The sequence below is a fragment of the Neomonachus schauinslandi genome, chromosome 10 (assembly GCF_002201575.2).
Source record: "Neomonachus schauinslandi chromosome 10, ASM220157v2, whole genome shotgun sequence".
Taxonomy (NCBI): domain Eukaryota; kingdom Metazoa; phylum Chordata; class Mammalia; order Carnivora; family Phocidae; genus Neomonachus; species Neomonachus schauinslandi.
In genome coordinates, this window is record NC_058412.1 from 73,000,247 (window position 1) to 73,016,443 (window position 16,197).

The 16,197-nt window shown below is 50.8% G+C and overlaps 1 protein-coding gene across 1 annotated transcript in view; it reads right to left on the minus strand.

Annotated features, from left to right (window-relative positions):
* PRKCE (protein kinase C epsilon) overlaps nt 1–16,197 on the minus strand; it is a 483,114-nt gene that overhangs the window by 162,458 nt on the left and 304,459 nt on the right. Inside the window, exons 3-6 of the mRNA XM_021701128.1 lie at nt 11,409–11,568; nt 8,910–8,944; nt 7,627–7,712; nt 3,966–4,095 (exon numbers count right to left, since the gene is read on the minus strand). Coding sequence (XP_021556803.1) covers nt 3,966–4,095; nt 7,627–7,712; nt 8,910–8,944; nt 11,409–11,568 — 411 coding nt within the window. The remainder of the gene's footprint in view (nt 1–3,965; nt 4,096–7,626; nt 7,713–8,909; nt 8,945–11,408; nt 11,569–16,197) is intronic.

Here is a 16,197-nt window from a genome sequence, read left to right on the forward strand (position 1 = left end):
GAGAGAGACTCAGACTCTACAGGTACTTGAATCCCAAGAAAAAAAGACAGGAATGGAATACTTTTTCTGCTCACTTAGTGCCGGCGTTTTTCTACCCTTGACTAAGGATCTCGGTTACGCAACGATGTCTGCGAGCATCCTCCTAGGGCCTGGTGCCTCTGGGCCATGGGCAGGGAGGTGGCAGCCCAGAGGACACAGGTGGGTCCCCACAGGTCCCTGGCTGTATCCCCCTTGTGCACATCGTCCACTTTCTCCTCCTCTCCATCTCCCTCCAGTACAACACGGTGATTATGTGCCTTCTACCCAGCCCTCAGAGGGCTGGTGCTCAGAGGAGTACGTGCACAACCCCCGAACACAGGTGGCTCAGGCAAGTTGAGGCTGAAGGGGAGTGACCAAGACAGTCTTGTGGATCCTTCCCTGTAGATCCTAGCTCTCAAGAAAACTGTTCCATTAACCATATGTGACCCTATTCCCAGGAGTGGGACGGGCAACAAAGCAGAAGCCATGGACCAGGGGACGGGGGCCCCAGCCTAGGGGAGCAAAGCAGCATGACCCTGCAAAGGTGGGAACCTGATGGAGGGTTCCAGAGCAGGAGAGGGCGTGGAACACGGATCAGAGCTGGGGGGGCAGGGGATAGCACCCGCTCCACAGGAACATGATGCTTCAGGACCCTGGGCAGCTCTCTAATTCTTGGGTTCTGTTCCTAGCAATCATAGCAGCAGAAGCAGACTCAGACCCAGGTAAGAGGGGCCCCTGCCCTGGCCCCTGCCGGCCTCTTCTGACATCCCCCTCTCCACCACAGGGGCAAAAAGACTTGAGGTTGAGAAAGGATCAAAAGAGAGAAGTAAACATGGCGGATCTGGGGCAGGGGAAGCATTCTGTAGGATGAGGGTGGATTCCTGTCATCATGCAACTGTAACAAACGTAACCCTTGGTGGGGGGCATGCCGACGGTGGGGAGGCTGTGTGCACGTGGGGACGGGGGGGTATATGGGAAATGTCCGCACATTTCTCTCTATTTTTCTGTAGGACTTCAAGCTGCTCTAAAAAATAGTCTGTTAATTGAGGGGTCAGGGAGAGGTAGCAGGGGTAGGAAAGGAGCAAGGGCAAGTGAGCATATCGTGGTAATGGAGGAAGAGGAGAGGGGAGATCTGCGACCGTGTACTGGGGACCCTGCGTTCTAAACAGCCTCGGCCTCGAAGTCTGTGTGGCCCGCCTCCCTCTTGCTGCCCTGGGATCCTGGGAACAGGTAGCCTCATTCTCCCCGCCTTTGCTTGAGCAGACATCAGAGTGTTGCCTGCCAAAACAGCTGAAGACACATCCCTGGGCCCTGCCTTCTTCCAGGGTCATCCAGGGACCTCACGGCCCTGGCAGCAACATCCGGGCGTCTGGGCTGCTTTCTTAAAATGTCAATATTTATGAGATGATAGTACCTTCATTTAGATTCCCTAGATAGACCAATCATTAATATAGTTACTGAAAACCAGACATGGCCTCATCCGAATCCCATCCAAAGCAGGCGCTGTGCTTCCCAACAGCCCCACTCAACCTGCCCCCAATGCATCACTCCTCCGCTAACAACACTCGGGAGTCCTGCTCCATTTATTTCCTCCTCTCCCATTGTTTTAACGTCACTTAGCGTCAAAGGATTTCGGGTGGGCCCTACTTCAGGTTCATGCACCAGAACACTGGACAGGGAGGTCTGAACGTCTGGGCAGCTGGCCCAGGGTGGCAGATGTGCCCAGAGTCAGCACCTCCTCCTGCCCCAAGTCAGGGTGCCCTCAGCTCCCCGCACAGCCACTTCCAACCTTCACCGACCCCCACCCCGCCATCCACACCCACTTCTTACCTCGACTCCAAAAGGGATCTCCCAGTTCAGAAGACCAGGGGACACTCCTAGCAATGCCCCCGACAGATCCAGAACTTAGAGGATCCTCTTGTCCCCTCACCTCCTGTCCCTGACGCAGGAAACATATCTGCGTCCAGGCCTGGTCTTGAGGCTTTCCCTCCAGCTGGGAGGACAGGGTATCCATCTTTCTCCCCCAGGCCCAACCCTCTCTCTCCTGGTTCACTAATCTCTCCTTTTTCATGGTCTTCTCTCTCATTGGAGAAACATTCTGAGAGAATACTCTGTCTTCCGTTTTGCTTCAGCCTCCGCAGCTGGGCGTCCATCCCACCAAGACCACTCCTGTTGAGGTTGCTGGTCACCTCCTAATAGTTAAATCCAACCCCGTGTTCCACTTCTTACTTTCAATGACCTCTTGGAAGCATCTGGCACCACCTATCACTTCCTTTAAACGTCTTTTAATACTCTCTACCCTTTTGGCTTCCACGATGCCATCCCTCAAGACTTTTCCTCCCACCCCTGACGTCCTCCCATTGTGTGTGCAGGCTTGTGCTTGAATGCCGGTCACCTTCCTCCTCCAAACCTCAGGGTGTTACCTTTTCTCCCCACACTCAAGGCACTTCTGGGGAGGACATCAACTTTATAGCTTCAACCACTACCTACTATATCTTTAAGTACTACATGGGCAAATCCCAAGTCTGAACGCTCGGTGTAGACCTCCCCCCAAATTTCAATGAGAGCGCCCAACAGCCGGACAGCTCCATGGAGATTTCAGACAGGCACCTCAGGGTTGGCATGGCCCTAACTCAGCCCTCCCGCCTTTGCCTCCAAACTCTCGAATCCCCTCTCTCAGAGAATGGTGTCACCAACCCCCCAGCTGGATCTGGTCACACATCCAATAAATTACTCCTCACTATCTCTTCAGTCACTCTCCCTCTCTTCATTCTCTCTGCAGCTACAAACTTTATTTCTAATCGTCATAATTTCACATTGGGATCCCTTCAATGACCAATCTGTTCATGGCCTCAGTATTCCTTTTTATACGTGACCTCTCTAATTTTTCCAATTAAATGGGAATTTATTAATCATATATTCAGTACAAAGCCATGCGATATTCCGGCCCAACAGTTCATGGACGTCCAACTCTGCATGCCAGCTGGACCAGCTCATGGAAGCAAGCACCCCATTCAGGCCCCCAGAGCATGTTCCTGCCTTTCCATAACATCATGTGCTGTTACCCATCTCATCTGAGCCGAAGACAATTCATGAGCAGGGCAGCAGGAAACAGAGGAGGGAACCTGAGACTCAAGAGTCAAGGTTCAAACCTTATTTCTGCTACTAACTGGTGTGATGTGAACAAATCACTTAGTATCTGAGCCTCAGGGTCATGGGAATAGTATCACCTACATAACAGGTCTGTGCGGGATCAATAAGATTTCGTATGTGATAGCATCCTAGCATGGCTCCTTCCCAGGGTAAGCTCGGAACCACGGATTGTGACAGAAGGATACCCATTACTTATTTCAGGGCCTAACTCCAGAAATATGCTTCCCTTCTGCTCCAGTGTAGCTTTTCCTTAAATTATTTCTCCACTTTCTTTCTTTTTTTTTTTTTTTTTAAAAGAGTATTTATTTATTTGAGACAGAGAGAATGAGAGAGAGCACATGAGAGGGGGGAGGGTCAGAGGGAGAAGCAGGTTCCTTGCTGAGCAGGGAGCCCTATGCGGGACTCGATCCCGGGACTCCAGGATCATGACCTGAGCCGAAGGCAGTCGCTTAACCAACTGAGCCACCCAGGCGCCCCTTCTCCACTTTCATAGACTCAAATAGTCCCCCCTCCCCCAGCTTGCTGTCTTAAAGATGGAGGAAGCACACCTTCCTCCCAGCATTCCCTCTACGGAGTTTCTTTGGCCGCTCTCCGCACAGAGACTGCTGAACAAATTCTCGAGTAACTAACGAGAGCTTAACGAAGGCTTGTGCTCAGTCCTCGGGCCAAACCTGGATCTTACTTGGGAGGCTCTGGGAACAAAGAGTTTTCGAAAAAGAGGAGATGGAAGGGACTCGGGAGTGGGGGTGGGGGTGGGGGTGGGGGGGACAAGGGCAGGGCCCAGAGCGCCTTACCTTTGCATTGCAAACCCTGTCGTAAGAGGCCCCAGAGCAAGGACCCACAGTGGTCGCAGAAGGTGGGGACCTTGTAGTTGTGGATACCGAACTTGTGGGGCATGTTGACGCTGAACCGCTGCGAGCCCACCTGCAGGGATAGCAAAACACAGGGTCACTGCCAAGCTCGCTCACACCGTGGCCTGCTTACGGCCAGAGCTCCTACAGGCCGGCTTTCCCAGAAGGCCTGGCCACTGAAGGGGACAGGTCGGAGCTCGGCTCTGAAAGCTGCCCCGAGAAACCAGGTGCAGAGAAGCTCCCGGGGCCTTTGCCCCTGATGCCCTTAGCTCATTCTCCGCCTCTCTGTTGGACCTTGAGAGGCCAGGCCCGCGGGCTTCCACCTCTCATGGCACACAGCACTCAATTTGCTCCTCACATTTTGGCTGTTTATGAGATGTCACCGTGTGTTTCTCAGTGCTGCTTTGTGCCTGGAGGCCGCACCGGGCTCTCTTTCAGCAGCTTGATGGTGGACAGATTCTATAAACGCCCTAAAAGCCCAGCACAGCTGTGGAAACTGCAGGTCATCAGTTAGGACAGACAATAATTGTGGTGAAGACTGCTAATCCAGAGCGGTGAGCACTAAGGGCAGGAAGGTGTGGGTACTGCCCACAGGCCAGGCACCACCATCGCAGTTAAACCTCCCCAGCACCCTGCGGGGCAGGTGCCACTGTTGGCCTGAGTTTATAGCTGGGGAAACTGAGGCACAATGAGATTAAGAAGCACTCCTGTAAGCTGATGAGCAGCAGAGGCAGAATTTGATGCCCACGAGTGTGAATTCAGAGCCCAGGCCTTTTCACCACCATGCTGTCACTTAGGGATTATTTAAAAGGAGTAAAGAGAAGGTGGTAAGGTGGATGGGGAAGGACCGGGAGGGTGGGGGGAGGGGGGGGTCTGGGTATTCTGATCTGTTGGCCTGGGTCTGCCACCAACCACATGTGAGGTCTCGGGAGTTTCCTGACTTCTTGGGGCTTTGGATTCCTGATTTGGCAAACAAGGATGGCAGCCTCGTCCCACCTAACATCACAGGGCTGTGAGGGGGACGAGACACACGGAAGCAAGGGGTCGTCGGCATGGTCCCCCTTTCTGGGTCTCCTTCTCTACGTCTGCCTGATCACCCTGAAGGGTATGGATCATTGTACCCATTCTTTTCCTGCAAATGCTGAAGATGTGATGGACCCACACTGAGGACAGACTCGGGGGTCCCAGGAAGAGCCTCACAGGGATATGGGTGACAGAGAAAGGTGAAGAGGTTGGGAGTGTCCAGGAACTCGGAGGTTCGGGGAGAGCTGTGTGACCCTCAGCTGGGAACACCAAGGACTCTAAGGTATTGGAGAATGGTGGGAGGAGGACAGGGAGCACCCAAGAGCCACAGAATCGGAGGCTGTAAGAACAAGCACAAGGGCCGCATGCATGCAGGGACCCACGTGCACACACCGCTCTGCGGCGAAGACCCGGAAACAGGGGCGAGTGAGACCAACGCAGAGGTCATGAGAAGGAAGAAAAGAGCAGAAAGACAGAACTGGAAGGTCAGGAAAAGAAGGGAGGAAGGTGACACAAAGGAGAGCCTTCTGGGGTCACCACACTGGAAGCACGGGGAAAGGCGTGTCCCCAGCGCTAACCCACAGGCACCAAGCAGGGAGAGAACATCAGCTGGGTGCTCGTGGTGCAAAGTTCCAGAGCATCTAATAACAGGAAGACATTAGATACCCGGTGCTTAGAGCTCCGTGTATCTGGGGTGTGCATGCATGTGTGCACAGGCAGGAGTTACAGGAAGAAAGGAGCTCAAAGGAGGCTCCCCAGCCGTGCAGGACCCGGCAGAGGGCTCGTCCATCGCCACCCCCGCCACCCGCCGGGGGTACACCAATGCTCCGGGAGCCTGGCCCTGCGAGCCCAGGACAGGCAATAATTCCAAAAGGCAGAGAAATCCACAGCCCCCATCCTCAATCCTTGCCAATTTCTCTCCCTTGGGACACATGCTACGTTTGGGCACACACCTCGCTGGTGACTTCTATGCGCTGCCAACAGGCCAGGAAAGGCCATCAGAAAGCACTCGGTCACAGATTCAGCTGTTCAGGGGTATTTCCCACCTCAACCCTCTAACCTGCAGGGCATGGACTCATTTGGGACTTTTCCCTCCAAGGGATATGGCAGAGCTTTAGAAACCGGTGAGGGCTCGCAGTGGGAGAAACCCGAGAGATTCTGAAGGGAAGGAATCGTGTGCTCCTCTTTTATTTCCGTGGGACGTGGCACAGTATCTGGCACAGAGGAAGCGCTCAGAGAATGTCCACAGGACAGAATGGAGACAGACAGCAAGCCAGCCACCTGCCTTTCCTTTCCTTGTCCAAGTAGCAAGCGTGACAATGTACTTGGGTCTGAACCCTGGCCCAGAAGCCAGGAGGCCCAGGTGGCGAGCATCTGCAGTTTCCCACCATGACAGCAGAGCCCAGCAAACAACTCCGGTGCCCTGGGCTGCCTGCCCCCTCAGGGACATGGAAAGTTCCATCCAGGCCGTGTCCCTCACTGCTTTCCAGAGACTGTGTGAAAGCGAAAGGAGATAAAAGATAGGAAATACTTCGGATGCCAAGATGCCACTTGCGTGAATTATCTTTAAGTAGTAGAGGTCCTGTAAGTTACTCCTTTTGGAAGCCGAATTATAAATCCACCTGATTCTAAACTTACCTAGCGTCTCTCTGACCCCCCTTACTCTAATGCCCCATGATTATACAGTACTTATCTATTTCACCAAGAATTCAAAGCAGGCCTTTGAAATCCACTGCTGTGAACACAGGTAACACCCACCCTCACACTCTCCTCCCAATCGCTCAGTTAGGAGAAACCCATCTTCACTGGTGAACTGTCTTGCTTCCTTACCCCTAGCGGCTCCCCTAGGAGTCAAGCCGATACCAGGTTGGAAGAAAAAGAGACAACGAAGTCCAGCGGTCAAGGGCTCAGACTCTATGGAACAGACTGCCGGGTGTGAATATGGCTCTCCCATACCCTAGCTGTGTGATCTGGGGCAAGCTAACGTGACCTCTCTGTGCTTCCGCTCTCCCTGTTGCAAAATGAAGATGATCATCACATAGCTCTCGTTAAGGCCGTTTTGAGATGAAATACTGTCTGACGAAGTACTTCAATCAACACGCGGTAAGGACCCCATGAATGTCGGCTGGTATTACTACTGTGGTTACTCCCGCTTCCTGAGGGTTTCTTGGTTTTGCTAATTCCTCTCCGTTCCACCATCACCTCATAAAGACAAGGCTCCCGCTTGTGTGTTGTGTCTCTCTCCCTGTCTATGAGCGGCGTGGAGCCAGTGACAGGTCACTTAGCGACGTCACTCTTCCAAGGAGATAATGACATAAAGCGATTCACATTTTCCTCGCGGGCTTTAGCTCTGGGATCGCGCAGCTCTTGGCCTAATAGCCACAGACATGACACGGAATCTGAGCCACGGTCGTTCATTACACCACTGTGGACAACTCCCTTAACTTTGATCAACACAACAGAGAAAGCCAGGGCATCTCAGAGAGATAAGGAGTTTCTTAGGAACCACGGAGGAGGCGGGGTGGGGAGTGAGGAATTGGCAGGGAAGAAAGCCCCGAATTTCAATGTTATAAATATTTACCTCATCGGGAGTTTCCTGTTTCTTTAATCCAGCACACTTCGTAATTATGAGCTCATGGCATCTCTTGTGGACCACGCAAGTGCAAACTGAAACAGCAAAAATGGGAAGGCTGAGCGACAAGTGGGGACAGAACGCTTCCACCCTGAGATTCGGGTCTCAGTGGAGGGACGTGGGGAGCCACGCCCCTCCTGTCCCCAAGTCTTACAGAAAGACCCTGGCTGAGGCCCGGCAGGCTAAGTCATTTCAGAACACCATGCCATCAGGGCCATTAGGGTTTCCTCGATGCTCTGCAGGAGAATGTACCACTTATACCCAGAGGGCATCAGCAGTTTTCTCTAGTTCCAGAAGTACTGATCAATTGCCCCGCTTCTGGATGCCAAGGTCAGGGAACGGTTTCCCTTCTGTGAAGTGGGTCTATTAAAGGCACCGCAGCAGTGCTGTTCTCCAGGCCACATCACGTCAGAGCTGGCGGGAGAATGGGTGTTCTGTGGCACAGGAGTTCTTAAAACATTTTTATCCTGTCTTCAGTGTCCTGGGGCAGTGTGAGCAGCGGCGGCCGAAGAGGTAAGCAACTCTTTGCACACAGGCTACCTCAAGGACATGGCCATGTCTGACAGAACCTACTCAGGTCCCCCAGGGGTGAGCCCCAACTTAACCAGGGGCTGGGTGAGGAGATGGAACGGCCTCCCAGCTCTACCCACAGAGAAACCCTGACCACAGCACCCATCCACCCTCCAATCCTGGACAACCTGACCTTGCATTTTAGTCAAAGAACTGAAAACAAACAAACTGCAATAATTTCAAGTGAGTCTTAAACGGTGAAGAGCTAATGATTTCACAGTAGAGACCAAAAAAAAAAAAAAAAAAAGAGAGAGAGAGAATCAGCAAGGACCACAGTGATAGGAATGAACCGAGCAGATGAGGGAACTTCTTCAGGGAGCGAGAGAGGGAGGGGGCTGACAGGATTCACGGAGCCTGGCTCAGGGCAGAGAGGGGCCTTCGAAGGGTCTTGAATGGTTGCGGATCACTGGGAAAGGTGCAGAGACCCCTGGGACAGCCGGAGACAGGTACCCACAAGGTACTGCCATATATGGATACAGGAGCCATGGCCAAGCAGGGATAAAAAAAAGCAGGGTCTTGCTTCTCAGAGAGGGAACGGAGCATGCAAACTGTATGTATAGAGGCTCTAAATGTCATCAAACCCGGCACACGCCTCCTAGGAGTGTCACTGATCTGGACAGACCTGTGGGCCCCAAGCATTTAGTTCATACGATGCCTCTTACCTTGACATTGGTATCCCTGCTTTCCTATGACACCCCTGAAAAGAAGAATACAACCTTTTAATAAATTTTAGTAGGTCAAAAACCACACAAAGCCACCCCATTCTGGCCATGAACCACGATGCACCGAGTAGACGAATCCAGGTAGCAGTGGGATTTCACTCCTGCTTGCAGAGTGTCTTAAAATGACTCCTTCAGGACGCCTGGGTGGCTCAGTCAGTTAAGCATCTGCCTTCAGCTCAGGTTGTGATCCCGCAGTCCTGGGATCGAGCCCTGAGTTTGGCTCTCTGCTCAGCGGGGAGCCTGCTTCTCCCTCTGCCCCTACCCCCGCTCGTGCTCTCTCTCTCATGTAAACAAATAAAATCTTAAAAAAAAAAAAAATGTCTCCTTCAGAGACAACAGAGGGTAGACTCAGTGCTTGGAACGGGCACAAGGCCTGGTCAATGTCAGGGCTTGGTTTCCTAGACCAACAGCCGTTCCAGTGGGGCCATTAGTGTTTTGGAAAGCCACAAAAACTGCTTGCTCAAGGCGGGTCTTGATTAGTTGAATGTGCCCTTCCTTGTGGGCAATCACGCAGGAGGGCTATTGCTTACAGGCACATTCCCTGGGTATTCCTGAAGCAGTCAAGGGCTCTAGGTCAGCCTGTGGCCAGGCCTAGGGGTTCAATGTACTGTTTGGTCAAGGCCAATGGCAGAGATTCCTTCCCTGGCAGGTGTAGGCTCCCCTGGGGCAGGATTAGGGTCAACGTGGACACAGAGCAATCCAACCAACCTGGCCTGGGCCCTGTCAGCACCACCGCCAACTGGCCAGGGGGCAATCTGCCATTTCCAGCCCAGTGGGAGCAGCCAGACGTCACCGGGGGCCTGTGCCGCAGGAAGCCAAGAACCCAGTGGTGTTCTCCATGGGCTGAGAGGAGATCTGAATCCATAAATCTCAGCTTTCACAACCTACTCCCTCCAAACACACCACTCATGATGGAAATACAGAAAACGGAGGTCAGAGAGTGGAGCAGCCCCTGGGGGTGAGATCTATCTGTGGTGGGAGAGGGGCATTCCGTCTGCTTCCGTCACGTTGAGGGTGCTCTGAGCTGCACCGCCTCAGATGTCCATGCCAACCTCAGTGACTAGTTGTGGAAAACCATGAGGACAAGACAAGCCACTCCTGGACACCTTGGCAATTCAAACCCTAATTCAAATGGTCCCTGGCTTGGTTTGTGCTGCAGACTGGCCTCACTCATTCTCCACCACAGGATCCAAGTGTGTTGGCAAAGTTCAAGAGCTCAGAGAGGTTGCCAGAAAGGCTGGTGGGAGGTCAGGAAAAGCTTTCAGTTGGGCTCACCAGGGGTGGAACTGAGTCTCTGACACTTCCTAGCTGGAGGACGTCACACGAGTCTTGTTTTCCTTTCTGAGTCTCAGTACTGTTGTTAGTGGAATAGCTTAAAAATACATAGCTTGTAGGACACTGGAATGATTTAATTAGATATTTTCAATGCCTAAGAAAGAACCTGGCACATGGTAGGCATTCATTTAAATTCCCCCTCTGATACCCAAGGCCGGTGCTCCTTGTCCTTCTCCACCTCCCAAAAAGGCCTACAACCTACCTGTCTTTGCCTATCAAAATCCTAGTCATCATGAAAGGAGAAATGCCACCTCCTCCAGGAAGCCCTCCCTGAGCACTCCAGCCAAGACTGCTCTCTCACTCCTCTGAAATCTGGGCATCCTAGTAGTACCACCATTCTAACAGTTATTAGGAACTGCTTTGAATTACAGATACTGGCAATCAAGTATTTTTTTAAGCTTTATAATGGAAAAATTCAGATGTATACAAAAACAAGGAGATAAAGGTAAGGGACCTATCACCCAGCTCTCACAATGATTAATATATGGCTGGTCTTATTTCATCTCTATCCCTAGCCTCTCTACCCTCCCTTCAGATCATTTTTTTTTTAAAGATTTTATTTATTTATTTGACAGAGAGAGACACAGAGGGAACATAAGCAGGGGGAGTGGGAGAGGGAGAAGCAGGCTTCCCGCTGAGCAGGGAGCTCGATGTGGGGCTCGATCCCAGGACCCTGAGATCATGACCTGAGCCGAAGGCAGAAGCTCAACAACTGAGCCACCCAGGCGCCCTCTTCCAGATCATTTTTAAACAAATCCCAGACATCACATTATTTCATTTCTAAATAATTAAGCTTGTGTCTCTAAAAGATAAGGATTCTTAAAAAAAATACATCACAATATACTACTGTTGGTTATAAAATATTAACTCATTAAACATGATATATGATATGATCCTATGTATAAAGTCACCATTCTTTCCATTTAACCCCCCCAGGCACTAAACACTCACTTAGCCTTCCAGAAAAGTCTTCTGCAATCAAGTAAAGAAGAAATAAAGCCCATCAGCCCTTTAAAAATAAAGTTTCTATTCTCCTACACCCCCTCCCCCACTTCTCACCTCAGGGAAGGCCTAGCTAGAGGTTCCTGGGAGAGAGGGCCTTACCAGATAAAATCTCTGCAGTGGGAGCAGTAGGTGGGCTGCCGAAGGTAGGTGGCCATGAACTTGTGGCCGTTGACCTGGTGGACCCTGCGCCTGACGGCCCCCTGCCGCTTCCTGGGCCGCATGCGCTCCCTGAACACGCGCTCTTCATTGTCTTTAGGGGCTGGGGAAGGACAAGAGCAGAGAAGAAAACAGTCTGAGTTAGCGCACCTGGGAAGAGACCTCCTACCCCACTCCCAGCGCCTCGAGTGGGAGCGGCGTGGGGGCAGCATCCCCTGGCTGAGGGACTCCGGGGTCTGAGCCTCACCACTCGCACCCTGTGAGGGAGGAAGGCCCAGACCGGGCTGCCACTTCCCGTACCAGTGGCACCCCCAAATTCATCCCGATCCCAGTCCTGCTCCGGGTGTGGCTGCTCCTTTCCCCCCAGTACCGGCTGCACATTGCAAGGGTGTGGGATCAAAAGGCTCAAGGTTCACATTTTATTGCAGCTTCTCAGTAGCGTGGCCTTAGCCAGCCGGTGTGTCCTTGTTTGGAGCCTCTGAGGGCCTGGCCCTCTGGAAATGGGGTAAATAGTGCTGACACCACAGGACGCTGTGGAGTCTGTACCCAGCTGCCCGGCTCAGAGAAACCTGACTTTTCTTCCTTCCCCCCTTCCAGACTAGGACAACCGGGAACCTTTTCCTGAAGGTCTAAAGGAGAGGGAAACCTAACACTGTGAAAGCGGCTTTCCAGAAGACTCAAGACCCACCACCATGGACTATAAGACCTCCCTGAAGACAAAAGGACTGTCCTCACTGCTTCCTTCAGTCCACATCAGAGGTTGCCCCAAGCCTCAGAAAGCCCTGCAAGAGCACTAATAAATGACAACAAAAATGATAATGATGATTGTTATGGTCTGAATGTTTGTTCCCCTCCCCCCCCCGCCATTCACATGGTGATGCGCTACCTACCAATGTGACACAGTCGTGACAGTGGGGTTCCCAGGATGGGGTTAGTGCTCTTACGAAAAGAGGAAGTGACCCGAGCTCACTCACTGTCTTATGAGGACACAGAGAGAAGGTGGGCATCTACAAGGCAGGAAGGGAGCCCTCACCTAACCGTGCTGGCACCTTGATCTCAGACTTTCAGCCTCCAGAACTAGGAGAGAGAAATTTCCGCTGTTGAAGCCACTCTGTCTGTGGTATTTTGTTACGGCAGCCCAAGCAGACTAATACAATGAGATTCACAGCTAACGCTTACTGAGGGCTCACTCTGCGGCAGGTGCTCACAGAATCCTTACAGCCACCCTTCTTCTTTTTTTTTTTTTATATTGTTATGTTACTCACCATACATTACATCATTAGCTTTTGATGTAGTGTTCCATGATTTATTGTTTCTGCATAACACCCAGTGCTCCATGCAGAACGTGCCCTCTTTAATACCCATCACCAGGCTAACCCATCCTCCCACCCCCCTCCCCTCTAGAACCCTCAGTTTGTGTTTCAGAGTCCATCGTCTCTCATGGTTCATCTCCCCCTCCGATTTCCCCCCCTTCGTTCTTCCCCTCCTCCTATCTTTTTTTTTTTTCTAAACATATAATGTATTATTTGCTTCAGAGGTACAGATCTGTGATTCAACAGTCTTGCACAATTCACAGCGCTCACCATAGCACATACCCTCCCCAATGTCTATCACCCAGACACCCCATCCTTCCCACCCCACCCCCCACTCCAGCAACCCTCAGTTTATTTCCTGAGATTAAGAATTCCTCATATCAGGGAGGTCATATGATAGATGTCTTTCTCTGATTGACTTATTTCACTCAGCATAACACCCTCCAGTTCCATCCACATTGTTGCAAATGGCAAGATCTCATTCCTTTTGATGGCTGCATAATATTCCATTGTATATATACACCACATCTTCTTTATCCATTCATCTGTCGATAGACATCTTGGCTCTTTCCACAGTTTGGCTATTGTGGACATTGCTGCTATAAACATCGGGGTGCAAGTACCCCTTCGGATCACTACATTTGTATCTTTGGGGTAAATACCCAGTAGTACAGCTGCCCTTCTTAAAGGGTACTGATCGTATCCCCACTTCACAGGTGTGCAAATTGAGGAATAGAGAGTTTATATAACGTGTTTCTGTTAACACAGCTACTAAGCGGTGGGGCCCAGCTTCTAACCCAGAGAGCAGGGGAGAAGTCACCGCTAACATGGTCCACCCGCTGCTCTGGGGGACAGCCCACTCTCCCGACAGCAAGGTCCCAAAGTGCTCATCTGAGGGGCTCTCAAATGCAAGAGTTGAGCTGTTCTCTGGCTTCTCCGAGGGCAGGGAAGGCAGGCCTGGTTCCCAGCACTAGGGCAGACCCTGGAAGGTCGCCCACATGGCGCAGCTGAAAATGCACTGGAGCTGAAAGTGCCCCCCAAGCATCCCCCACACCTGACATGCCTCCATGACAGTGTCAGTCTTGGGGTGGGGAGGAATGTCGTTCCTCCTGGATCTCTTTGGAAATAAGGTTCCCTGCACTAGAGGGCACCTGTGTGAGCCCAGCAGCTGTAGGATCCAAGGGCAGTCTGTCAGTGAGGACAGGGTCAGGGTGGAGGGACGTAAAACGAGGAGGAGAAAAGCAAGAATGGGGAGCACATGCCCAGTGAGGGGTTTTAGGGGGAAGCAGCCTCCAAGCAGACAGGCAGAGCTGCTGATCCCCAGCACAGACCCTGACGACCTAGACGGGCGTCTGCCTGCCGCCCCTCTCTTCGCCCACCCCCAGCCCACCTGGGTCCCCTTTTGAACAGGTGCTTATTATTTCAAAAAGTCTCTGACATGGAAAGAGATGGAGTATGGAAAACCCACCTCCCACCTTTCCACAACCTAGGGACCAAGGCCCAGCTGACCAAATTCTCATGGGGACATCCCAGCTCTGTTTAATACAGAGACATGTACACACACACACACACACACAGAAATCTGGTCATCATCACCCATTTGTGCAATGATGGGTGACTTTCATTTCTGCTGCCCATTTTTCACTATATCCAGAATATTCTACCATTTTTAGAAGCAGAAAAAATATGGTAATTTAAAAAATAAATCTATTCAGTAGCCTTTCCTTGCTACAAACCTGATCTACAAAAATCCAGACCCCAATCCCCAGGCCTGGGCAGCTGAGGCCCGAGGATGGGCATTCAACTAACTGCCTTCACCGGATTCACCACGGGTCACATTTAAAGGGTAAGTCAGCCCCCTCATGCATTTAAGGTGCAATTTGGTTTATAAATCCCTCAAATTTACTAGTCACTTGATCCTGGGAAGTTGCATTTTCAGTGAAACTGCTGAGGAGTCCAATCTAGTTTTCTCAAGAGAGTCCTGCTGGAACGGGGGTTACAGGTGTCCCTGAGGGCCTGATTTCTCAACTTTTTACAGAAGTGACCAGCAACCAAATCGAAGGTCTAAACTCTATTTACTTTGATTTAATACGTTAACACAGAAACCCGTTAATTTAACTGACATTTAAAGACCTCTCGGTCGTGTGTACTCACACCTGGAGAGAAGCTGCTTACCACCTGTGGGGGGTGAGGGGGCGGTCCTGGGAGCAGGTTAGAGAGCCAAGAATAACTCCCCTTAAGTGGGGTCTGATTATCTGACTGAACTTCCCCAAAAGGTTCTGTAATTCCTGCCCCAGAGCGCATGTGCACTGCCTTGTAAGAGAGATTTGACGTCAAAGATGTGGGGAAACAGAAGGCTACAGGAGAGGGAAACGCAGGTAAACCTCATGCCCCCCATGGGAACCTCCCTGCCCTCCATGTGCCAAGCAGCAGGACAGGGGAGAGGGGAAAGGGGACGGGGTCCCTAGTTGGTGAAAATACTCCCATCCCCCATTCCTCCGGACAGGGGAGCCAAGGGTCCAGCCAGAGCATCTTTGTGCCTGTCACCCACATGCCTAGATCTTGAGGGGAGCCCCAGGGTTCCCCAGCCCCACAGAACCTCCCTGCCGGGGCCTGGAATCACCAGCAGAAACAGATCCCTTCAGCATTTTCTGCTGCTGTCAAGGGTCTCCATTAAAATGCAGTTCCTATGGGGTAATGCATCCCATGCATGTGTGTATGTGAGTGTGTGGTTTGAATGTGACAGATAAATTTATAAATGTATATAGATGTGGATATAAAAACCAATATAGCATATATTAAATACATTGTAAATAATTTCTATAATTTCTATACTTATATAGGCTAATAATATGTTACATTTATTTATATCATGAACAGTGTAATTACAATATAATTAATATTATAACATGATCATGTTATAATTATTAATATGTAATATAAAACATGATACAAACATATATAGTTTGACTAAACCATTTGAAGGTTGCAAACACAGTGACACCCTTACCCTGAAATATATCAGCCTCATCTCCTAAGAACAAAACCATTCTCTTACATAACCAAAGTTATCAGAGTCAAGAAACTTAAACATTGACATTATCTAATAGTTCATATTTAAATTTCTCCAACCGTCCCCAAAATGCCCTTTATAATTGTGGCTTTAAATTTTTTCGGAAGCTACTTAGAGCTCCTGCTTTGCATTTAGTTGCCATGTCTCTTTAGCCTTCTCAATCTAGAACAGCTTTGTTTCCTTTTTATGATACATTTATGAAGAGTCGAGGATGTTGTCTTATGGAATGTTCCACAACCTGGATTTGTCTCATTCCTCTCCATTAGTTTCACATTAAATGGCAAGAATACCACAGAGGTCTAAGTATCAACAAATCCAAATATATCCATCAAGATCCCTAGAAATA